Raw genomic sequence first — 26,937 nt, 5'->3', positions numbered from 1 at the left:
GGGTGTTGACCCAGGAGAACTGGAGAAGCGCAACAGGAGGATTCGGGTGTTGACCCAGGAGATCCGGAGAAGTGCAACAGGAGGATTCGGGTGTTGACCCAGGAGCTCCGGAGAAGTGGTGCTTCACCTGGGTCAAACTCGGAGAGTCCCCAGGTATGCACTTCGCTGTACAGTGGGCTGGGTATTATTATTTATTGATTTGTATAGCACCATCATGTTCCACAGCATAGTACCACGAGTAACATTTATTATTAATTATTATTAAATGCTTTATTTGCTAGATCACTAGTCATGGCATACTCTCCAGAATAACCAGAAATGCACTGGTTTTGTCTTAATAATATGAGAACAAAAATAGTTATCTTTATATTTGGGGGGAGAATAGCCAGCATCCCTGCTTTTGCTGCACCTCTGCTGCTGTGACCCATGTCTCTTTTGCAGGCTGAGCATGGTGGGGGTCATAGAAGCTGGCATGCCATTGATTGCCCTTCCTTGGTCGAGGCACTGGAGTTTAACGCGTCACGTCTTTTGTGCTGAGCTGCTGTTTCTTCACACAAGAGGGGGCACCGGAAGTGAAGTTCATTCTCATTTGCCAAATCCACCCATATCCACCGAGTCGGACCACGTCTGCAGGAGAGGGAGTTATACATAGTGAGGGAGAGTGTGTGAGCGAAAGAGCTGACAGAAGGAGAGAGCTCCGTGTGAGGAGAGTTGGCTTTATGACTGAATGTAGTTAGAGCAGGGCGACTCGTTCCCGGTTAGGAGGAGGGAGACTGGTTCCCGGTTAGGAGGAGGGAGACTGGTTCCCGGTTAGGAGGAGGGAAGTGTGTGTGAAGTTGCAGAGTAAGTTTGGGCGCACAAAGCACACAGCAGCTCAGTCTGAGGGAGAGCAGACACCCGGGATGGAGGCTGTGAGAGCATTCTGGGTATGGCTCCTGCTGTGCTCCATATCCAGATGTAAATCTTCCAAGTTCAGTCCAGAGGTAAGTAACCCGACCATCAGTGTGATGAAGATGATTATGTCTTCATATAATGTTTATACATCTATTTATATGGAATGTGTACATTGGTTTCTTTACTTTCTATGTATCCCCTTTCCCTCCCCCCCCCCCTCTTTTCTTTCTTGGAGAAGCCATTCTGGGCTCCCCTCCGAATCTGAGGTCACAGATGAATCCAGTTAAGAATTGGAAACGAGGACTTTGGAAAAGAGTCAATGCTCATGGAGGGACGTTGGATTGGATAGGAGGGAGAGGCAAGGGGAAAGAGACAAAAAGACACAAGAGGGACTGGGAGTGGGTTTAAAAAGGAGTAAATAAGGAATGGGGGAGTAGAAAAGTGTGAATATTAAACAAAACATGGGAGAGCGAGAAAACGGGGCTAATGAGTTGTGGAGAGGAGGAGAGAAAAAAAGTTTTAGAGGAGAAACACAGAAAGGAGAGAACCTCAAAAAGAACAAAGGGTAGAGGAGGTTAAAGAGAATATAGTGTGGGCTACCAGCAAAATGGTTGGTGAATAGGGCAAATGAGGAGAGAGAGAGGGGGTAAGAGGTCTGGGGAAGAGAGAGAAGCAGAGAGGGTGAGGAGAGCAACAATTAGGGATCGCACGTTGAAGAAGCAAAAATGAAGGAAGGAAGAAAGGAACTTAACAGGCAAAATGTGGTAGAGAGTTTTTCAGCCAAAATAATCATTAAGGGAAAAGACATCAATAGTAAGAAGAGGGACATAAGGGAAAAAAAGAGAGAGGGGAGTGAATGAGGGAAGCCATTGAGGCTGGAGAGAGGCCACTTGGAGGAACCACCACTAGAACAGACAGCTATTCTTTACTCTCTGTGCTCTAGAGATGGGGGAAAGCTGGAGGTTATCCATTCCTAAATCACACTTTCAAATACTCATTGTACGGTAAATTGTCAGCAGTTGTGGACGACCTCTTATAGTCCAGCAGCTGCAGACGCTGAATTTATATACTGGTATTCTTTGTAGTCCACTGGTAACAAAATGCGAGTGGCAATGTTTAAGGAGGTACATTGTATATTTTAATCCCTTAACATAACCAAATGTGCAAGAACCCCCCATTCCAATTAATAATAACATTCAAACATCTGCAGAACATATGTAGATCCAGTTTTTTATCCATGTTACCACAGGGAGCATTTACTTCAGCAGCATCCATTCCTTGGGGTGTTGTTGGGGTTCGTTATCAATCATAATATATCCTATCGTGGCTTTTTTTCAAAGAAGCTCATATGTTTATGATGCATATGTATGTAAATCAAATTTCTGGTTGCTGTTTGCCCTGCGTGCTCACTTGGTCCATCACAATGCAGATGTATTTCTTTAGGTGTGGGGAATTGCTTTAAGATCCCCTTCATCTATGTAACAATGGATACAGCAATCCAATGCTTGACAGATACCCCATTGTCCATTACTCATCCACTGTGAAATATGGTGGAAACATGGCCTCCTTCCCATGGCCGAGTTGGTGGAAGTAGTAATGCATTGATATTTTTCTTTCAGGTAAAATTTTCCCTAAAATTGTTGTTGAGACAAAATGGGGATAAAGACACAATCCAACCTAGATTTTTTTTATCAAAATCCTAGTGGATTACCCCCTAGTGGTGGCCAATCCTGCGTTTGCAGGAATGCTATAAACCAGTCAATAATCCTGCTGAAAAAAATTGAATCTCTTATCTGTACTTCAAATAATGTATTCACAGATTTTGGTTTGACTGTAGGGTCATTGGCCCTTTGCCTGTAGCTTTTTGTGCTCTTGTTGGTTTGTCTTATGGGAGTTGTAGTCCTATGATTACTTTTTGTCATATTCGGTGGCAACTATATCCTAATTATAAGGGGAAGTTGCCTTATTGTTTATAACAATTTATAAGAGGCAGGAAAGCTGAATCTAAGAATGGTTCTTTGACTCCTTGAGCTGAAAGACTTCACTACCCATATCTACAGTATAGTGACCAGGTGTCTATAATTATTTTCTTCATATGAATTATGAAGAAGAAGAATTTAATCCAGCCGTAGGGCGTTAATTTTGCTTAAACATCTTGATGTAAAGAAAGTGTGTTCACCCGGTTCCAGAGCAGAACAATAACCAGCCCTTTCCTATAAGTTATTGTCTGTAGAATTTATTAAGAACAAAAGAATGGGGAGGAGTAACTTCTCATTCCTCCACTCTGCACTGGTTATGTAAATAAAGAATCTGCTGATGATTTTACTAGGACATTAGGCAATCTTTGGTTCAAACGCTTAATTCTTGTACTAGTCATTTTAGTACATGCATTATTTCTTTCATTTTAAGGCATAATTTCCTGGTAAAATATGCTTTGTATTAAGTGGACACTAACAAAGTTCAGTTGGAATTAATGAAGTGGAAACTCCGCCATAAAACACATATCATTAGGAGCATGAGACGGTGCAGAAACATGTCCTCCGAGACCTTTTCCCATTAGCCTCCTCCAGGTCATTGTGGAAATTCTGGAGGAGGCTAATGGGAAATGGTCTCGGAGGACATGTTTCTGCACTCACACCGTCTCATGCTCCTAATGATATGTGTTTTATGGCGGTGGTTCCTGTGAGCATCGTCACAGATGTCCCAAGTGTCTTAAGGATCCATTGCATACTAAGAGATGAGATAAATTGTTAGAATACATGCGATTTTCCCTATCACTGAGGCCTCTTATAGTTCACCAGTCCCTTCCCCTCACCACTACCTATAAGACTTGTCCCATGCTGAACTCTGTCATTGGAATTTCCACATCATCAGACTTTCCAGGCCAACTGCGACACCTCATTTATATCCACACCTCGTAAACCAAATTGCGAACCAACAATGAGGTTTGGACCAAATTCATCTTAAAATCACTCTTCTACTTATCCGCGCAACCATCTGCGGGCAACATAGGGACATGTTTATCGGTAGCCAGCAGCTAGTGGGTGGCTAGCTCCCAGCGACCACATCTAACTATACAATTGTAAACTGTCTCCCGTTGAATTGCTCCTATTGTGCGCGTGTCTCTAGGGTAACTGTATGCAAACCAGTTTTTTGGAGATCTGCAAAACTAGAGCGGTATTACGCAGAGGTGGCAAACTTTTTCTCGGGGAAGATCAAGGTAATATCCTACAGAGAATAAACTGTGCAATGATCTTCATTCAGTTGGTTTATAAGCTGTCATAACCATTAGGAGCTGATGTTCACACGTAAGAAAATGTTATGTTTACGGTGTAAAAAAAAATCTTCTTTTAAGATAGTAATAAATTATAGATTGGCAGATGCACCAAAAATGCAAGACCATTAGAGATTCTAGAGCAAGAGGTCGTTATCAAGAACTTTCACTTGAAGTGATCATTATTCAAGCAGTAACAAGAAACCATAGTTAAATGGTAAATAGGTAACACACAAGGTTTGTGCACATCATATTTCAATCTAAAATACATAATGCAAAAGGGTTGCGTGCTTTCATTGGTAGTCGTAAATTATCCTTTTTGTGAATCTGGCAGTTGATGGTGAAAGGTTGCTGTCACTCTGGCAGTTGATGTTCCATACATAGTTTTATTCTGTCCCTGGTACCTCGAAGGTCTGTTTACTATTCGTGGAGCTCAGGTGAAGCAGGTACAAAGTGCCTATTTCCAAAATATTCATGAAAGCAAAGTTAAATTATGTATACTGCAAGAGTGAAACATAAGAGGGCATTTACAAGTTTATACAGGGATGAACCTGGTATTCCAGAGTTGCTTATTTTTAAGCTCTTTTTCCTTATTCGTATGCCACCTCCTACAAGAAAACAGTATAATAATGGCTTTCATTTCAGTTTCAGCCTACACTGTATTCCAGTCCAGACTTGCCTGGGCATTCAGACTCTGCGTTAGGTTGAGATGGAGTTGATTAGGTGTGGAAAGGATTCCTGTTGTAAGGCAGAAAAAAATGAAAAGAACCCACCTTCCTTCAATGATTCTATGATTCTGTAAACTGATCAGATCCTACAGACAATGAGATATATATATATATATATATATATATATATATCTTCCTAAAGACAGACCTACAAAAATCAAAAAGGAAGCAGCCAGTGCCGCAGTCAGCAATCCTTAATATACTGTCAAGTCAGTACGAGCGTATCTGGTGGATGCAATCTACTATATCGTATTTTCCGGGTTTCCAAATTCAGTTCTGTGGACCCCACAAGTATACAGATCAGCAGCACAAAGGGGTGACCAGAGCCACCTATACAATGATTGTGATGAGATTATGATCACCTGCACCCATGTACTGATTTATGTGCTCTTTGGAAGTTTCCATATCGCATATATAGAAAATGTTAACAGTGTTCCAGTTGGGCAACTTGCAGCATGTAATACCAGTAACTGGATAGATAGATAGATAGATAGATAGATATAGATAGATAGATACCGTGGGCAGTTACAAGGGATCTCGCTGATCACCAAAACCTTCCCATTGAATAGACAATATGCCCCTGATTTGTGGGCAGACGGGCTGCTTCTTACCAGATCCATCTATTAATCTAATCTACTAATCTATTCCCATTTATGTTTCACCATACCAATGATTCTGTTCATATAATTGCATGGTATTACAAAATAAAAAATACAAAACATCACAGGATAAAATGAGGTCATATATTAGGTTTTCTGTGCTGTGGAACGTTTTCATCAAGCGGGCCCTAGAACCCTAAGGTTAATTGGGTGGTTGGCCGTGCCCTACCAAGACTATGATGTAATATAATAATGTCTTTGTAGTTGACAGGCCGGCTAAAGAAAGGTTCTTTGTTGAACATCATAGAGGAAGAAGCAGGGCAGATTCCTCACTATATCAATTTGCTGGGAAAAAGTGGGTTATATCTTTCGGCTTTCTCACTTCTAGATGGTGTAGCTGTGTGCAGACATACTGCAGGGTTTGGGAGATGGCAAAGATATGTACCTAATACCAGACATATAATAACAATTATAATAACTGCATCTGCTCCATTTAATACAGCTGCATCGAGAGCTTTGGCCATCTGTAAGCGGTTTCTCAATCTCTGCTGGATAGAATGTGTTTGTGTATTTGGTTGCTGTTGTTATGCTTTTCGTGTTTTAAAATCATGAAAGTTTGCGTAACTGGTCATGTGAGAATGATTGATAATCGTAGGTATGTTCAATTTGAGCAACATCCCACCCCCTTCAATCCTGTCGTCCGTCCTTCTGTTTGTATCTGTGCTCGTTTCCTGGAACTTTAAACCTTTTACCCCCCCTCCCCCAACATATAGTCTTTGAAGCTTTTGTCCATTAGTTGTAGCCTCTAGGGAGACAAATACTACATCTTCCCCCACATAAATATAACATACCATCCCACCCTTCCCATTATCCTGGCAAGTTTTGGTTAACTCATTCCATGCTCCAGAAAATAATTCACGGGTCTTTCCGTATTTTTACTTTATAACCTAATAACTTTATATCAGGTAGATAGATAGATAGAGAGTGTTGCAGCAGTGCCGCACCCACATGAAGAAAATTCCATAGTGTACTGAAGCAAACATCTTCGGATAAAAAAAAAACAGACGACATTAACCGAAAAAAAATTAAAAAATTGTGGTTTAATGTTAAATCACGGAACTAGATCAATTCCTCAAAAAATCTTTATATATAAAATATTAAAAGGGTTTTTTTGGCAGCCGTGTTCCCCTAAATCAGATGAGTTATACTCACGTGCCTTTATTGCGTAATGGGATATTCGGTGCTACTTTCAGGCTCTCTTGCTAAATTAGGAAGATTTTTTTCTAGCACTGAAAACTAATCATTAAAAACTTTCCGCAGCGGGGTAATCCAGAACGGGTAAGGATAACATTACCCATACTCTTTTCCTGCTATGGTGATAAGACCTCTTTTAAAACCTTGCACTAGAATATATATATATATTTTAATCCTTAGACCCTAAAAAAGAGCAAAGCAGAATAATTACTGGGGGGGGGGGGGCTCCCTATATCATTCTGTGTTTCGTACAGACAGGTCCTATATAGATACCCAGACCCGGACTGGCCATGTGGGCCCCCTCCAGGTGCTGCAGCATGCATGTATCTAGCTCAAATAATAACATGCAACATAGCCTTATTTTTTTATAATAAATTTCTAATTAATCAAAAATAACTCAATAACTTGGAGACCTCTGCTGTAGAGCATCGTGTGACTGGTGAGGCAGGAAACAAGCTCTTTCTAATAATCAATTATAAACCATGGATTAGATCGCTTGCGATTATACTGGCCTGTCTCGTCTGTGGTTACAATGCCCCTAATGTATATAAAAGGAGGGACTGGTTTTCCCGAGACCACCGAAGGCCACCCTCCTTCACCACTAAAAAGCTCATGTTCCAGAAGCATACTGAGGTATGCTTCCTGCTTTGAGTAGAGGTGGTTGGGGACGGAGGTAACTAAAGAATCCCTGCACTGACTTGCACTGGTGTCCATTTAAAGACACAAACGAAAAACACACAACAAAAAGCTGAAGTGCTCATTTAAGTGCAAAACCATATTGCCTTACCATTGTGTAATGACCAGAAATGTCTTAGAGCTCTCATCGTTCCTCTTTTGCTTAGGATGTTTTGGACACTTCTGTGTGAATCCAGTTATTTATTTAGAGTCTGTAAAATTCACCGATGCGTTCAATGTATGATTGTTTAAAACATAGTTCCAAACAGACACAAAAATGTAACGTATTATAGGGTTATGAAGGAAAAGGGAAACAAGTTAAAAGTCAACCAAAAACATTTCATTGCTACTAAGAGAAAATGGGCATAATTGCTCCCACCTATTTTGACTATGATGAGAAATGTGTAAGGCAGGATATGTTTGGGTACAGAAAGAGACATTTTGGAAGTGTTTTCATATTTTTTGTACAGTATGTTGACAAACCCTTTTGCATACGTCAGATATACCTCATTGTAAATTAGATTTGGCATGTGTTGCTGTGCAGATATCGAGTTTGCTCACAATACATGCGATTAACGATAGATAGATACAATGAATTGAGTATTTGGCAGAAAAAATTGAAGCGTTTTAGATTTGACCTGATGTGCTTATTGTCCGTTTTCCTTTTTCTCTAGGCCTGGCTACAGCAGTATGGGTATCTGCCTCCCGGAGACCTCCGTACGCACACCCTGCGTTCCCCACAGTCCATGAATGAAGCAATCGCTGCCATGCAAAGGTTCTATGGGCTGACTGTGACAGGCAAAATAGACAGCAACACCGAGAGGTCTGTACAGTCCTATGTTCATTGATTACCACGTAGACGTGTGATCACGGCAACACAGCGTGTCGGATATGTGTACCTGTCATAGCAAACAACCATAACAAGACTTACATGGTGATAGTATGTTATAATCATGAACACATTGTTTCATTGTATACCTTTTTGTATCCTCCAATTCCACTAATAACACTATACCAGTTAACCCCCTGTACCCCTTTGTCTTACACCTAAATACAGATAGCCATTGCATTGTAATTTCCGTAGGTATGTACGCAGGGCTGGTCTTTGGGGGGGGTTTACACTTTTGCAGCAAACAGCAGTAAAGTTAGCTAGGAGGCATTTGCCGATAACGAGTCTACACCTGTACAACAAAACGTATTTCTGGAACTGGGCCTCCTCAGAATTGTAACTGTAATTTCAACATACAGCTCCAAGATCTGACATCTTTGCGTTTTTTAGATTTATTGGCATGGATTATTCAATGAAAATAGTAGTACTTTAGTTTAGTCCCCAACTTTTGGCATGTGACATGTTAGCCCAGTGTCATGGCTTGATAAGCAAAACTGAACATAAGAGGGCTTTTCCTGTACTAAAGTGACTTAGATTCTTTCAAACTTTAAGATTGAATTGGTTTGAAATGTTTCCCAAATGCTCTTGTGTATTTTCCATTGTTTTGGTCCAACTTCACTGGAATACAGTATATTCCCCAGGCTGCATAGCTGCAGCACATATTAAATTAAGTCAAGGAATTGAAACATTTACTTGTATTTTACAAACACCAAAAATATGTTTTTTTATTGCTGCAGTTTGCAGGCTGGGTATAATGTAATGGAAACTGCCAACTGTTCTGTTAGCTACTCCTGTTACTTATTACATTTCTCATTTGTAAATTAGTGAATTTTGTGTTTCTTTGAGCTACTAGACTGTGATGTAATTTCCTGTCCACCATGCGTTTGTTCCTGGGGATTGTATAAATATTTTGTGGGGCAAGTCGAGAGAATCCCATTATAGGGTTTTACCCATAAAATCTCGAGAATTCTCTTATGTTAATTATGTGGCTTTTACATAGAGTATTTGATCTTTATGATATTCCTTTATTTTCTGTAAAATGTATTAAGCCCTTTTAATTAGAACTGGATGAAGTGGACAACTTAATGATGATCTGGCTAACAATTAACTTTGTGTTTTTAGGGCAATGAAGAGGCCACGATGCGGAGTTCCTGACAAGTTTGGGTCTGAGATTAAAGCGAATGTGAGGCGGAAGCGATACGCTATCCAGGGTCTGAAGTGGCCACACAGGGACATTACTTTCTGGTATGTGTCAAAAAAAGACCTAGTGGATAACACCCTTGGTAAGAAGATTGCCCATTTGATTTGTTATGGTGTGTACTGTTACATATTCAAAATATATCTCTATTCACAGTATACAGAATTACACACCCAAGGTGGGCGAGTACGAAACACATGATGCAATTCGAAGAGCCTTTAAAGTCTGGCAGAGTGTAACCCCACTGCGGTTCAGCGAGGTTCGATATGTGGACATTCAAAGTGGACATGCCAAACATGCTGACATCATGCTTTTCTTTGCTGAGGGATTCCATGGGGATAGCACACCCTTTGATGGTGAAGGTGGATTCCTGGCACACGCATATTTCCCAGGAAATGGCATTGGTGGGGACACTCATTTTGATTCGGCAGAACCATGGACAACCAGGAATGACAATCTTGATGGTAAGAAAAAACAATTGGCTATGAAAGAACTAGGCAAGGTGCTTGAACAGTGGGTGTGGGGAAACCTAAGAGTAAAGTGAGGTTATAGTAGTAAGTAATAAATAAAATATTCAGACAAATAAAGTTACAGTGTATTAATCTTTCCCTGCAGGTAATGATCTCTTCTTGGTGGCTGTGCATGAACTGGGGCATGCATTAGGCTTAGAACATTCCAATGATCCATCAGCCATCATGGCCCCATTCTACCAATGGATGGACACACAGAACTTTCAGCTTCCAGAAGATGACCGCAGAGGAATCCAACAGCTGTATGGAAGTGGTGAGTAGGGGGTAGAGAGAGGTTTTAGAAGCCAAGGAGAACCCAACTCTACTAGTAGTAGGGGAGGGTGATTTGAGGATGAATGTGTTTTGAAAGGGATTTCTATTCTTAGGGCATGGAGAAGGCCTCCCAACACGTGCTCCCCGTCCCACAAGGCCACCCAGACCAACCCAGAGTCAGGAACCAGATGTTCCTGATGACCCTAATCATCCTACGTATGGACCAGATATCTGCCAAGGCAATTTTGACACCATTGCTGTTTTGAGGGGGGAGATGTTTGTTTTCAAGGTAAGGGACAGTTTGATTGGAAGAAATGTTTAGTGTAGTCAATTAGTTGGTTTGACATACTACAAGGACTATGAAGCTATAGCGTCTAATAGGAGAATAGCATAGGCCAAAAGACTTGGTCCACAAGGGAAAAGCTGACATTAATTGCATCGAATGCTAATGACATCTGTCGATAAATATTGCTGGCCATGCTCAAGGTGGTTATTAAATCTCTGCCTCATTTTTGTGCACCTTGGTTTAATTTGATCTATAATATCACTACAAATAGTTGGGATCCAATTTCCCTATTGGACATTCCAAGATAAATTAATTCAGATCTGAAGCAGGATGCATAGTTGCAGATGGGGCTTCAGTAGAGTTTGAGGGCACACCAGCAATTTGTGACTCCTAAAATGGTTCTGCGGACACCTAAATATTTAAAAAATAAAAGGTTTATAGGTTTACTAATAAAGTAACATTACCTACTAAGTTTGCCTTTGTTCTTCCCTCCCTAGTTCCTATATACAACACATCATTAGCCCATCAAACTGTGTTTTGTTCAGTTTCCATTCCTTCTGTGCTCTCTGATATATCCAGACTCCACTGACCCCCATCCTTCCTGTTTTCGCTATTCGCTCGCTGGAGATCCTTAAAACTCAGCCCAGCCTTTTCTTTACCCTACTGGATAGACCTTTGTCCTTCCCATAGGAACGCTGGTTTTGGCGTGTTCGTAATAATCGTGTGATGGATGGTTACCCCCTGCCTATTGGACAGTTCTGGCGTGGTCTCCCTAATTCTATTAACTCAGCATATGAACGCAAGGATGGAAAATTTGTCTTTTTCAAAGGTAATTTAACAACGCAGTCATCCAATACATATTCACTTCTTTCTTATGTGATTAAATAATAATAAATAAGTATTTGCCTTAAGTGCTAACGGTGGATGTTAAGCCTATGTAACTTTGAGCACAGGTATGTGTTTAAATTGACAGGTCTAGCTAATTAACTAACGTTTGTTTAATTATGTACCCCCTTACAGACAGTCAGCTTTGAGGGAATACGGAGAGAGTGGTAGATTGCATAGAAGGGGGAAGATAAATGGAACAGCCTCCCATTAAACATAGTACAGTATAGTCACAAAGCTATCCTGAATCTAAGACAAGACCAAGGATTGACAATTGGCCATCAAATAGTATGTTTGGAAACTAGAGTTACAATTTTTAGTGCTGGCGTAATTTAAAAAAGCCCATCATGTGTCTGCAAGTCTTGTGTGATATAATCGAATTACCCTGTGGTCTGGTTTCTAAAGCGATTGTTCTTAATGTTCAGGAGATAAGCACTGGGTGTTTGACGAGGCCATTCTTGAACCTGGATATCCCAAGTCATTGAAGGAACTGGGTCGGGGACTCCCCAGTGATAGGATTGATGCAGCTCTCTACTGGATGCCCAATGGCAAGACCTACTTTTTCAGGGGAAACAAGTGAGTGAACTAGAAAGTGTCTCTTCTTAGGGTGCCCCTTAGATTGTTTGGAACTATTCAGTATGTTTAACACGCAAAATAATTTGCCCCATTCCCAGATACTATCGCTTTAATGAGGAAATGAGGGCAGTGGACCAAGATTATCCTAAAGCAATCAAAGTGTGGGAAGGCATACCTGACTCTGTCCGAGGGGCGTTCATGGGTAGCGATGGAGGTAAGAAACTGCCATATGCAAAGTTGGAAAATTATAATTATAGTGATATTATGTCCAGTTTTATACATGGCTCATAATCTCCTGTTTCTACTTCTATCTATCATTTTCTTCTCTTCGTACATTCTCCCCCAGCTTTCACCTATTTTTATAAGGGTAACAAGTATTGGAAATTTAACAACCAACAACTGAAGACCGAGTCTGGCTTCCCGAAATCTGTTTTGATTGACTGGATGGGCTGTAGTGGTGTCCGGCCACCCAAGGAGGATGATGATGACAGGGAAGTGGTAATCATTGAAGTGGATGAGGCCAGCGGTGGTATTAGCGCAGCAGCTATTGTGGTTCCTGTCCTCCTCCTGCTCTGTGTTCTGAGTCTTGGACTGGCTGTTATCTTATTCAGGCAATGTGGAACTCCCAAGAGGCTCTTATACTTGCAGCGTTCCCTGCTGGACAAAGTCTGAGACCTTACAGAGTTGAACCCTCCCTTCATCGCTGCCTCTCCATCCCTTCCACACACACCCCTCACACAGACAATGAGGAGCAGTTTAAGCCCTTGGGGTTGGAAGGGGAGAGGATGGTGCAATTTGTACCATCTTGGCCTCTTGTTAAGCAGGCATGTGGTGATGTGTTTAACCCCTTCACTTTCAGACTGGAGCCACATCTTCACGGGTACAGGAATTTTTGTTACAATTGATAAAAAGCCCAGCTGCCACCTACAAGGATTAGTGCAAAGCAAAAACAAACCCAGAGAGTTATTAAATGAGCTAATGCCAGTTTGTGATTTCAATATCTGCACCTGCCCTCAAACATTCTATCAATATTGCTTCATTGATCTTTTGGAACAGTAAAGTAAACATAAGACTTTCTCTTTTAAGAGTGGGTGCCCGGAATACATATAGAGGGTTTTTAAAATATTTCTCCATTGAATAGTTCCATTTCTCCATTCCTAGAAACACAGAATGAATCAACCTCCCGTCTGGAGCTTAAGTGCATTCTGTTGCACACTGACTAGTAGATCGCTGAGCGGGACGAAGTTATCACTCAATCAATAAAAAATATCCACTAAAAGGGAAAGTATACATAAAATACAAGTTTCTCCTCTATGAGAGAGCGTGTATGTTTGCACTTACTCTTAAGAGCACTTTCTGAGCAGAGGCTGAAATTAAAAATGGCAGGAAGTGAAGGGTGCAAGTGAAAGCCTCCTGTGAACTAGCACATGCAACTTCAAATCTGTAAGATGCTTTCAATGTACAGAAATGTTTACATATATTTATGAATGTTATAAAAGGCTCTTTCATACAGGAGAAACTGGTATTTAGGTACTTTGTTTCTTTTGTATTCATTTGTCAAGTCAGCTCTATTTAAATATGATTACTATTTTAAAAATACCTCTGATAAACGTACGGAAATTATTTTTGTTTTACTGTTCCTTACTTTTCTCACCTGTGGTGTGTAAAAGTGTCAGTGGGGAAGAAGCATCCTGCTTAAATTCTGTCTACAGGCCCATACGTCACATGTCCTCAAAGTCAGACTGTTTGAGCAAACTGAATCTGCTTATGACACTACCATTGTGAAAGCGACGTGGACTTCTTGTGAACACAAATTAGCAAGGAAGGTATTTCTCCTTTAGACTATAAATAGTATTTTGGTATTTTAGTGCAATATTACCTTATGGTGATTTCTAAGGGGGTGCTATGAGCCTAAGCTATGTCAGAGAAATGAATAGCTTTTATTTCCTAACGCCTTGGGCTGTGTTACCAGAGCTCATCTTGTAGAACCCCCCTCAGTACTATGAAACCCCAAAGGATGGCAGTACCAGGAAGGAGGACCCCATTGTTGTAAGGCAGCTTTAGTATTCTTTAAGTCATATATAATCATTACAAACCTCCCCAAGGACTGTCATCCAGAATGCAATATTAGTAGTCAAACATACTTTACCAGTCCCAACAACTATATTTCTTCAGCCACGTTATATGTCTTGTAAATCTATTCCCCATTAAAAGGTACAGAGGCGGTCACTATCAGTCTCTATCATTACCACAATATGAAGGAGGTATTCATTACATGCAGCCAGTAAGCAATGGTGTTAAAGGGACAGTGCAGAGAAGCAATACTACCCTGTTTAGGAAGAGCCTAAAATGTAATGATGTGTCAGCTGGCACAGGAGTTGTTTTTTTTTTACAGTGTTTAGATTATTTTAGTTACTACGTCCAATTAAATTCTGAATGAAAAGCCCGGATGAGTTAAGAATTACCTCTTGTGCAGGTAGATTGCGGGTATTTTCAATTCAGAAACTGGCTCATCGACTTGTGTAAAACATCTGCAGAAGCAAAGCAACAAAATGAGATATAAGCTGTAATGCTCGTAAGGTAGACAGTTAGGGAAATTTACATAACCTATAATTTGGGGACAGATAAGGAGTTAGGTAAGTGTTGTTTTTTTGCAGAGCAGGAATCTGTATGTGGGAAAGGGAGGGACAAGTCTAAATCCAGTGCTACCCAGCTTCTGAAGTTCCTTGTATGGTGCCCCCAGCCCTTCCAAATTCTGACGCCTCCTTTCTGCCCTGCATCATCCAGTGTACCCCAAGGACTCTTGAAAGAAAGGGTTTAGTTTGCATTTCTAAGGAGTACCCGCAGGTTTTAAGCATGGTCTTGCTGTGTTTTGTTAAGTTGGCACTCTGCAGGTCTCTGGCAGAGAAAGCATTAGTTACTGCTCTGCACGTCTTCTTCAAGGAAGAGTTAATCACTTACTCTGCAGGTCTGTGTTAGGAGGAGGTTTAATAGTTGCTTTGCACATCTCTGTGGCGGAAGGGTTAACCACAGCTCTACAAGCCTGGCAGAGTAAGGGTTAAGCTCTACACCACTGTCTATTCAGGAAGGGGTTAATCACAACTCTGCAGAGCTTACTATATCAGGAAATAGGTTAATCTCTGCTCTGCACATTTCTGCGGCAGGGAAGGGGTTAATCATAGCTCTGCAGGTCTATGGCAGGGATGGAGTTGAGAAGGGCAGATCACATGGTACGTTCAGGGGTCAGGGGTCACATTTGCTTGTTTCTTGTCTTTCTCCTTCCTTTGGTTTATATTTTTTATTATTATAATTATTATTATTTGATAATAAGGCTCCATGCCCTGCGCACAGCTCCTGCAGGTCAGGCGGCTCTGCGTCTTCCTACTGCCAGAGGGGTCTGTTGAGCCACCCAGGTGTGAAGAACCCTTTCCCTCCACCACTAAGAGCTGCATCGGGGTTCAGAGAACGTGCATAGTTTGGGGTACAGTGTATGTCTTGGTTACTCTACCCTCCAAGCGCCTGCTAGCATGTATAGCAACAAAGCCTCAAACAGCGCCTTGTGGAGGGATGACATAATGCAGCATTCCCCAAGCTGTGCATCATAACTGGAGATGGGGCTTAGGGTCCCTCTTGCAGGTTTCATTAAAGCTTTTCACGTGGGAAAAATCCGTGTTTTTATGGGTTTTGGGGCTTTTTTTTTACATCTTTTGTAAATTTTATGAAAAAAGCTATTTGTTATGGATGAAAAAAAGCATTTTGTAACACTAGAAATATAAAAATTACCAAAATATGGCATGTGTGTTCATTTTATGTGCATGATGACAGTATGCTTTCAATGGCCATGTGTATTCAGCACTGTACCAAGATGCAGTAGAATAAATCACAGGCTCCCTGCAGTGGGAAACAGAAATGTTAAGAAACCCTTCTAGGGCAGGGCTGTGCATTTGATGTCCATGTGCATCCTTCCCATAAGCTCTAGAGATGCTACCTGCTTTGTGGGATAGCCTGTCTGTGCGTTCAAACGCAGGACAAGGTTTTCTGCATTTGAACGGGATTCAAAACTATTTTTGAAAATAATTAAATACCAGCCCCATATTTCATGGTGGTGTCGCAGCCTAAATATTATTTTTTTGTTCATAATAGGGACAATCCATGCATTTTTCAAGTATATTTCAAGAACACGTTAGTCATAAAATGATACATATAAAAACATAAATTAATATCACTGTGGCCCATGACGCAGAAATCACTTTCACAGTAGCAAAAAAACTTGCAGCTAAAAAAGTGCAAAATAATTTGCTAAGTAGTGTGTAAAACTATTATTAGTGTAAAATTATTCTTTAGAGGTAAAATGTGTAAAACATTTGTTAAATAATAATGAATTTTAAAAGTCTTAACACTTTTTAATTTTAAAAGCTTAGAAAAATGTTTTAGTTTAGTTCCATCATGGCTTCTTTCTCTACTGACATTAGCATAAACGCCTCCAAATGTGGTTGGGAAAAGGAACTTCAAAGTAGATGTATTTTAAGTTTTGAAAAGTTTTATTCCTGCGAGGAGTTTGCAGGCTGACACCGTCTTGGACCCAAAATTTTCCATTTCCATCCTTGCCCCTGCTTTTAGGCTTCATCAAGGTCAGCAAGTGCAGGCAGCTGGGATAAGGTCAATAATAGACTCAATGAATGGGACCAGTTGCTGTGGGATAAGCAAGTGTAGGTAAAACTTTTACAAATTTTTGTCCCAGTAGGATGATAGTCTGCTCTTGTTATCCAGCTTAGGGGACACCACTCCAGGTTACATCGAAGGCATACTCATGCTCGGCGTACAATATTATATTTGTACATGTAAGGGAGAGCAGGTGGGCTGGCTACAATTAGTAGAGGGCACTGCACCTCATGGAAGGAGGGCAGCAACAGCACTGCAGCTCACATGCTGCTGTTGATCAAATGAAAACTACAGGGATATAGAGAGAGATTAACTGAATAACACATGCAAAACCTGCATTGTGGGTATAGATCAAATGAGAACAACATGGGAAAAGAGCTCAACTGAATAACACATGCACACCCTGCGTTGTGGGTATAGATCAAATGAGAACCACATGGGAAAAGAGATCAACTGAATAAGACATGCACACCCTGCGTTGTGGGTATAGATCAAATGAGAACCACATGGGAAAAGAGATCAACTGAATAAGACATGCACACCCTGCGTTGTGGGTATAGATCAAATGAGAACCACATGGGAAAAGAGATCAACTGAATAAGACATGCACACCCTGCGTTGTGGGTATAGATCAAATGAGAACCACATGGGAAAAGAGATCAACTGAATAAGACATGCACACCCTGCGTTGTGGGTATAGATCAAATGAGAACCACATGGGAAAAGAGATCAACTGAATAAGACATGCAAACCCTGCATTGCAAATATCGATAAAATGAATGTACCCTGTTTCTTACTATATCCCACACCAGATAACTATGAGTACATTTCTATGTATTGTGTTACTGTCCATATTTCACCTCACACGGGGTCACCACTTTGGCTTTTTTTTACTGGCGGTTTATGAATTCCATATGCTTTTTTTAGCCACATGAAACGGGATTAGAGGATTAGTCACGTTGGTTCCTGAGGGATCCTTGCCACCAGTGCTGGAGTTCCTTTATTCCAGCTGCCAGGTGAGCACTTCTCTGGAAAGCAGACTGCTTGAAAAGGTCTTACTTTCACTTCAAGATAATGTGGCGAATAAAACTGGCCAGTGACATATTGGACGTTTGGCAAGGGATATATTCAGACAAAATAATTTAATTCTCATATTATCTACCTATTGATTGCCACACATGCCTAATCACAATCACATATATTTATATATACTGTATATATATATACACATACACATATATATGAAAGGTTTGGGTTCTTACAGTTCATCAGATTTTTTTATTTTTTTTTATTCAACTCAACTCAATATCTGGGTATTAATCAGACTGTAAATGTCAATACACGCAGCTCAACTATTTGTGACAACTCCATACATTAAACATGCTGTGTTTGAACTTCCATTACCTTTTGCCTTTTTAATCTTCGTAACAGTTCGTAACTTTTTCGTAACCGGTGCAGAAAAAGGAATGGTTGGGTGGATGCCATGACTGCCCACGACATAATGAGTTCCACAGCAGCCGGGGTGAGGCTTGTCATTTACACTGCTTAGAGTCTTAGGGGCTTTGCTGATCATTCGAAAAATCTATCATTTTTAAATTCTAACAACAAAAATATTAATAGTGATAAATATGGATTCCAAAGAAGTGGTGTATGTTAAATTACCTTACATGCTTTTAATGTGAGACAAAATATGGGCCAGGGTGATGGAGTGCGATCTAGTCATGTCAGCACAAACTGACAGATTATGTGAAACAATCCTGTGATATACAGTGTGGTTATTGCCAAATCCTCTGGATTTAGGTCTAGGTGAACCATGTTTCCAGCTCCCATCTTAAACATTTACAGCTCATACCCCTTTACAGCTCATACATACATATAGCTAGCAACACCCGCCACCACACCAGCTCCCTATATTATAGAACAGGTACAAATACATCACACAGACCGAGGAGAATGTATATGAATGAACCAATGTAAATGGCTTCTTATTACAGAGAACTCTGTTGGAACCACTACATTTTAAAATCATTTGGAACCCCTGATTCATGATCTATATCCCTGTATAGTTTTACTTCAAGAAACACCAGGCATATTGTCAAGATAATGTCCTTACGTAGCTTAACCTGCTATAATGCCATTGGCATGGGCAGGGTACTGCTAGGTTCAGCCATGAACCCAGCTAACCTGTGCACGTGCAAGCATGGACATTCATGCATAGATAAAATACCATTCATGACTTACTAGATTCAAAAGATGAACCCGTGACACCAGTTGTTGAGTAATGGAACAGAGTTTCACAATTAAATAATATTTGGATTGTTATTTATTGTAAATGGCAGTTTGTTTTATTGATCCCCAAAAGCAATGGGCATCAATGCCTCTTGTTGGAAGTACAGATTTCTTGCAATGATTGATAAACATCTCTCCAGTATATGTACGTGTTTAAAAGATATCATAAACACTTCTGCAAACTTCATTTTCATGCATCTTTTCCATTATTCATTTTATACCGTACTTCTCTCTTTCACCCCTCCTCCGCCCCATCCCTATTTCTGGCCAAGGGTCTGGGTCCTGTGATCAGAAACGCTGCCAACATTCCAAAGAAAATGGAAACAGAACTATCCAAACTCGTGATTCCAGCATCACTAATTTTAATTTGAAAAAAAAAAAGCTACATAAAGGAAAGAAGCAGAAATATATAGATAAAATGATGCAAACAGCAGTATAAAGAGGGAGAGGAAATTAAAAGAGAAGCAGGCACATAGTAAGAAGGAGACAAGCGTTCATTAATAAATGAGGCAACAATACAGTGAGGCAGGCTTCCACCGACACTCACATTAACGTGGCAGGCATGTATGAGGCCAGGTAGCCAGGCAGCCATGTATGCAGTGAAGGGGCAGACAGGCATTCAGTGTGGGGCAAGCATGTGTGCAGTGAAGGGGCAGGCAGGCAGGCATTCAGTGTGGGGCAAGCATGTGTGTAGTAAAGGGGCAGGCAGGCATTTAGTGTGGGCCAAGCATGTGTGCAGTGAAGGGGCAGGCAGGCATTCAGTGTGGGGCAAGCATGTGTGTAGTAAAGGGGCAGACATATATTTAGAAATGGGCTTGCAGAGAGAGAGATGTGTAAATGTTCCTTTCCTGTAAACAATAGAATACCTCGACCTAAGACTTCTTTTGAGTTGCAATGAATATGTCATGATCCTCCTGACTGTTGGTTCCATTAAAAGTTCTGCCAAAAAATGAGATCAAGCTTTAGGTTTTTTTTGGCAAAAAAGGAAGCGGACACTAGCACATGATTATGTAAGCAAGTTAAAGAGCACAGTATAAACAAAGGAAACAAAACATACTAAATGCATTAAACTAATAAACTCATGACTATAAAAAAATGTAAAATTATTCTTTCAGCAATGCATATAACATGAATAAAATAGTAGTTGCTGTGTTTACTAGTAAAAAGCTATCCTCAAACACTTACATAGAACTATTTGGCCCATCTAGCTTTCCCATTTCCCCCTGCTGGAAAGACCCAGATGTTAATCTGTCCTTGATATTGTCTAAGATTTAGGATAACCATATGCCTATTCCATGCATGTTTATATTCCTTTATTGTATTAAGCACTATCACTTCTGCTGGGGGCCACTGCATTTATCTACCACCCGCTCTGTAAAATATAACTTGTAGTAAGTATATATATATATATATATATATATATGTGTGTGTTCAAGGCTCGCCAAACAGGAAATGAATTACCGTAATATGCTAGTTTTCTCACCTTTTGCCATAGATCACAGCTATCCTGATATGAAATTGCCTATTTAATAACCAAACATTGTCAAAAGTATTAGACCAATATGATAAACAACTTCACAAATAAATTCATTTAGTTTGGTAAAAGCTGCGTAGGGGACAGTTCCCCTTTAAGCTCTAAATATATTACTGTCTCTATAGACTCCAGTTTAGTCTGAGGGCTGTGCAATTGCAGTGAACAGTAAGGTGGACTCTTCCAGATCACACTGCCAATTGGGCTGCTGAATCTGCTGCCAAGCCCTGTGGTGAGACTCTAAGTCTGTTTATTCCCTTTCCACATTTGGTAGGTTTCCATTTATTACATGAATGCAGTGTCTACCAGATATATTGCTCTAGTGTTATTTAATACCCCCACATCATTTTGTTTACTAAGCAGCACTTGTGCTCCTATCATTTTTGTACAGTCCTACACACACAAGTGATCACGGGACTAAAATCTACAGTATGATGCAATGCATGAGTAATACGGCAAACTTGTTATTGTGTTCTTTTTTAACATCTTTGCTGCTTTTTAGATTTTTTTTAATAATCTGAGTGTTCATGGAGAATGCAACGCATCCAACTGTCGTGTTGGCATATGCATAATGGTCCTTGATATCAGGAGGACATTAGAAGTTTATTGGTTGCTGTGCACCTTTATCCAGGCTAAAGGCCAAACCCATTAAAATCAATACACATACATTGTTAATCCTTATACTCTACCACAAAAGTATGACCATACAATATATGCTGGACAGTGAGTCCCTGCAAGAACCAAATACTGGTGTCCTACCTATCTGGTAACTGGCGCTACCTATCAGTAGGACAGGGACTGGGCTGCCTGATACAAAGGAGGAATGTTGTCGTGGGAGCACAAGGCCTTTGTCTCACTGCTCTCTTGCAGTGCTGGCGATTGATGCTGTGCGCAATAATAATATGACATCATACCCCGGAGCTCAGCAGCGAAGCCATACGCACTGTGATGGAGCAGTGAGATAGAGGCTTCATGCTCTCACCACTGGACTTCAGCAAGCTAAACGATTAAGACAAGGGGTAGCTAGATAGTGATAATGGAGAGATATAAATATTGGGAAATGGGAGAGATGGCTAGTGAGAAAGGGTAAGAAAAGAGAGAGAGTAAGAAGATGAAGAGATAAAGAGGAAGCTATAGGGAATGGAGATAATGAGAAAGAAAAGAGATGGGAAGAAAGGGGAGATATAATGAGAAAGATGAGAGATGGTGGAAAAGTTGCAGATATAATAAGAAAGGGGAGAGATAATGAGGAGAAGATGAGGGACAAAGGGGAGAAACACACATATGAAAGATAGAGATAAAAAGGAGAGAAAAGAGAAAGAAGAAAGAAAAGAGAAATAAGGAGAAAGAGCAGGAGAGTTAAATAGAAAGGGGAATGATAGGGAAAAATAGGAGGAGAAATAGAGAGAGGGTAATGAGAAAGGAGAGAGATAAAAGAGGGGAAATAATGAGAAAGGAGAGAGTGTGTTTGTGTTTTGAAAATGTTTGTATCTTAGGGCTAGAATGTCTAAGGGTAAGCAAGTGTGTGGATTCAAGAGCAAGTGTAAGCTAGGATGTTTATGTGCAGGGGCAAGTGTGAATGTGCATGTGACTAAGGGACTATGGGGTGAGGAAGGGGGGTCACTATGGGGGTGGCTCGCACAGGGCACCTTAACTCCTAAGACCTGCCCTGCTGGTGGCTGCTGTGACCTGACACGCAGGAGAGAGACAGATGCTGCTCTTAATAAGCAATTCCCCAACATATATATATATAAGTCCTCCAGGCTCCAGCTACTCCATTTTGTATTAGAGGAGGACTGGTGGCTTAGGCATATGTATGATGTGTATGATATGACGTATGATCCCCCCAAGGGCGTGATACAAGGGGCAGCAAAATGTAGTTTTGCCCAAAATCCTTGCACCAGCCCTGACTACACTACAGTATCAAAACACAGTTTTTTTGTTCTTAATGCCTGTTTTTGTTTGTTTTGATGCTGATATTTTCCAAACAGAAATACCCAGTCCTCTCTTTCTCACCTCAGCACAGTTATTCAGCTGTCTCATCATCTCTGTATGAGACATGCAAACCACATCCTGGAAATTAAGCCACCCCTTTCCTATTCACAACATATGGGCCAAAATGAAACGAGAGGGGGCTACATAAAATTTCTGCTGATTTATTACACATCAAAGGAATAACCAATGCAAGGATACATGTCATGTGGTGAGTCTAGGGGGGAATAAAAGAGATAAAAGGAACTATACAGAAAGCTTCAGGTAGCCAAAATCACATTGGATAGAAAGTAGAGGTAGCTGCGTAGAGGGGATCTAAAAGGCACAATTAATAAAATATACAACTGCCGTATCCGAATTAATAATACACCTATACATCTACCATACCGCCAAACCACCGTTTGAAGCCCATTACAACTTTCCATAAAATTCTAACAATGATAATAGAATCTAGGTAATAAAATTTCCGAGGACGTTAAAAAAACAGCTTTATTGTAGTCCTTTGAAATGAAGGTCATCTGGTGTGACGTACGACATAGCTCATAGCATACAAAAGAACCAGCATACCACTGAGTCATCAAACCTTGTAAAGGTTTCATAGCAGCAGGGAAAGTATAAGGATCGGGTCTGTTATGGTTTTGGAAGGCTAAGGTCTGTTCCATTGTATTGCATTTGTCCATGTCACGTCAATGCATGTTGTAAAACTAGGATCCTTTTCATTCAAAACCATCTTACTTATCCCTGTGAGCAATCCATCTCGATTTACTTGTAATAGGTAAGAACACTCAGCTGAATTGTATGGGAGGGATTCTTTTATATCCATATCACTGAATACCTACTCTTATTTATACATAGCAACATTTTAAATCCTGGCGTAATAGCTGACACAGTGGTGTCCAAACCAGTATTAAAAATTATTATTATTAAAAAAAATAATCCACTTACAGTAGCTGGTGAATTAGAAAAAAAAGCAGGTGACTTGGCAGTTTATCAATTGCTCTAGGAATATTACATGGAAAACCAAGTCATATGAACTTTCTTGTAGACTAGGGATAAAAATTGATTTATTTCCACCAAGAGGCACATATAACAGGGAAGTCATTCTCCCAGTATACTGCATTTCTGCCTTGAGGTTGAACCCAGGGCACCCCATCCATGACAGGCTGGCATACCAGTGTCACAGTTGCCAACAGTCCCTAATGTGCCTGAACGTTCCCAACCACAGAGTTTATGTGCTGGCGGTTGGCTGCTCTGGCATACGGACTGCCGCGGCTCAGTCCCAGATTTGGGCAATTCGGACCGTGGAGCCATGGCATTCTGTGATGTCACTTTTCCACCCATGTAACATTGGCACAATGTCTGACAAGGTAGTGTGTCATGGCACATGTACTCGAATCTCTCCCGACACGGGATGCGTTTTATGTATAAGTTACTGCTAATCGCATGGAGGCTGGGGAAAACTTTGTTTAGTTTATTTTATTTAGTAAAAAAATACATCTTTTCTCCTGCAATGCCACACTTTTTGAGGAACTCAAAATATGGTAAGTAGAAATGTATCACAGTGTTACATAGCCCCATACTGTATGTCCCAATACTACTGGCAAAAATTAAATTATAAAATAAAACGTATTCTTCTGTCTCTAAATACATTATTTACATACATACATAGCTGTCCATTGTGGACATAAAGGCACAAACACGTTGGACAAAGCCAAATGATACACCACTAACCACACCCTTTAAAAGAAAAGTACCCTTGTTTGGTTAGATAAAAAGTTAGAAAGTTTGTAAATGTTTATAAAACTTTTTAGTATTGGCTGTCCGCATGCCTGGATTTCTTAACAATTTCTGTCTGGGGACCATCGTAAAGAAACCCTAGATACTCAAGGACCATCTCTATCACTTTTTTCCATGGGTAATAGCTTTCTTTTGCTAATGAACCATGGACAGTTCAGACAAGAAATACATGGGGCTCTTGAAATGGCTGAAAGAAGAATGTTTTCAGATAAAGTGATAAACTTGAGCCTCGGAAAACATATATCTTATGGTGTGATTGCATTATATATTATGCATCAGCACAGTAACGTATGCAATTTTACTATTGCAATTTTACAATTTTACTGTGTCACTATTACTCACACTAGCAATAGGCAGCTGCTCTGAATGCAAACTGTTGTTTACGTATAGAAGGAAGGTATAACAATTCCCTTAGGCTAAGCAGGTGGCACTAGGGACAAATATTCAGCAACAGGAAATGACATCAGAGGAAGCGCCCCAGGCGCCACTATGTCAGTGTCCAGAAATTGAACAGGATGCATTTCCCCCGCATGAATGAACAATGTATAAAAATATATACTGTGAATTGTCTGTGTACTGCCGCTAACACTCGCCTTTCAGAAAGCTGTAGTGCTTTGACCTTTGTTTAAGAGACAGTGAGACCAGATGCATCCCTTCCTAGACAGATATCTAGAAAGAACGGATTAACCCATTCCTTGGCAGACTATGTTTAAGGAAGTTTTGATTATTAATCCCTTTCCTGACTCACATTTGCAGACATAAATAGTGAATAACCTCCTATTGAATCTGGAGTAGCTAATTTTAGAGGTGTATGCAAATTAGTCATGGCACTACGCACTGGTGATGAGATCAGAAGAGCTCGATTGTAAGGGTTAAATAGTCAGTAATGTTTTTGGCCCATGTGGGTACCATACTGTGGATGTGGTCAGTCTATGTGATTAGTCACCATGGTAACCTTCCTCTGTGTCAGCGCACCTCTGCTGGCTACTAATTACCAAGAGCTTAGGAAACATAGCGACACACCACTGGCAAGCTTATTTTAAAAATACAAAATTAGCAAGACATCTCTAATATCCTTTACTTTTAGTAATAATAAACATGGGCCTCCTAAATGCAGTAGCTTAGCAGTGCATTTATTAGGATCTATAATACAACATTAAATGACTTCCCTTGTCAGGACGTAATGGTAGAGGCATCAGCAAAGGAAGTTCCCGTGAGTGTGTGTCTGGTGGGCAGAACAGACTGCAACGTCATTATCCGGTACCCACAGAAAGGATATTATTAAATCGACCTCCTGCCACAGACGTTTCTTTCACGTATTTACACATTTAAGTGTGCGGACACACACTTTTAACACTTAGGCTGTAGCTGAGCTGATACATTTCTAAATATTTCCAATTTGTTGCTTTTGACCTCTAGTCAAAATTCTACAAGCTGTTCATTGTGTGCAGCTGATGAAAATGTCATGGCTTTTCCATTAGCTGTGATCTTACCCCCCACATACACACACACACACAACTTTCGCCTTCCCTGCAGAGTGTTTCCATATGTAATATTCTACCCGGCCCGTTCCTTTTACATTTTCCGCCTGTTTGATTGCGTATCGGGGTACTCTGATACCCTGGCAGACAGCTGCTAAGGGAGCTCATAAAAGGGCACCTCCGATGACTGTGCACATGTACCCTCAACAATGGTGCCTGCCAGTAAGATAATCCATAATCAATCAATAATCAATAAAGCAAACTGAATTTTACTCTACCAATCCCTGGAAAATCATCTAGCATCACTGCCTCTTCCAGCCTTCAATATTAGATAAATTCAAAAACATGCATTATTTACTTTGTCAAGCAAAAGGACAAAACAAGTCATGGATTCATATTCTTCTGTGCTGGGTAACATTGCTTTCCAGAATGAGAACCATACCTGGAGCTTTTACTAACAAAAAAAATACAATTAATCCCTTGAATACCAGCTTGGCTAGGAATGTTTACTGGTACATATTTGTAAAATACTGATTCACAAATTGCACTGACAACCTATGGCAAATTAACAATGTGGGCAGCAGTAACTACAGACGTATATAAACATTTACAAAGGAGAGAGATCCAGACAGAATGCACATTACTGAAAGAGTGAGACCTCCGAGATAAGTAAAAGGGAGAGGTTCAGAACAAGGGGAAAAATAATGATTGAGGTGGGTGAGGATAAAACTACAGAGAAAGACATTACGTAAACAAAGATAGGAACAATGCTTAGCAGGAAAAGGGGAAAGATGAGATAAGGACAAAGGTGGAGAAAGAGGAGAGGAAATACAATTAGGAAAATATAGGGTCACTAACAACCGCAACAAAACATTGGGAATAATAGATAAAAAAAGACAATGGAAATCAGAGAAAAGGGGAAAATACATGAAACCAGTGAAGAATCCACCAGACAGTGTGGGATTTAACTTTTTGCTGACAAGGGCTATTTTTCAAAACCACCTCACCCAAACCTTTGTCTGATTGTCTGATTAAAAGGCCTTTTATTTCGAGCACCAGTATGTTCATGTGTATGTGAAGGTTGCCTGGTGCAGTCAGACATAGAATATACAAACGGACACACACGCACACACATCTCCACCCAC

At 40.4% G+C, this 26,937-nt stretch overlaps 1 protein-coding gene across 1 annotated transcript; it reads left to right on the top strand.

The window, feature by feature from the left end:
* The first annotated feature begins 902 nt into the window (after positions 1-902).
* LOC149300477 (matrix metalloproteinase-14-like) lies at positions 903-12,712 on the top strand. Its single transcript, XM_089485073.1, has 10 exons — positions 903-983; positions 8,099-8,247; positions 9,436-9,558; positions 9,668-9,975; positions 10,127-10,294; positions 10,407-10,582; positions 11,270-11,408; positions 11,890-12,040; positions 12,139-12,254; positions 12,387-12,712. Exons 1-10 carry the CDS (start codon positions 903-905, stop codon positions 12,710-12,712), a joined length of 1,737 nt encoding a protein of 578 aa, XP_089341199.1.
* The last annotated feature ends 14,225 nt before the right edge of the window (positions 12,713-26,937 follow it).

The sequence above is a fragment of the Sceloporus occidentalis genome, unplaced genomic scaffold, assembly GCF_023333645.1.
Source record: "Sceloporus occidentalis isolate IW3139 unplaced genomic scaffold, rSceOcc1.0.p SCAF_24, whole genome shotgun sequence".
Taxonomy (NCBI): domain Eukaryota; kingdom Metazoa; phylum Chordata; class Lepidosauria; order Squamata; family Phrynosomatidae; genus Sceloporus; species Sceloporus occidentalis.
Note: the sequence above shows the minus strand (reverse complement) of the source record. Positions and strands in the feature narration are given on the sequence as shown.

Coding starts and splice junctions, on each gene's coding strand:
- LOC149300477 (XM_089485073.1), top strand. CDS start 903: ATGGAGGCTGTGAGAGCATTCTGGGTATGGCTCCTGCTGTGCTCCATA. Junction 8,248..9,435: donor ATAGACAGCAACACCGAGAG/GTCTGTACAGTC, acceptor TTGTGTTTTTAG/GGCAATGAAGAGGCCACGAT. Junction 10,295..10,406: donor CCAACAGCTGTATGGAAGTG/GTGAGTAGGGGG, acceptor TTCTATTCTTAG/GGCATGGAGAAGGCCTCCCA.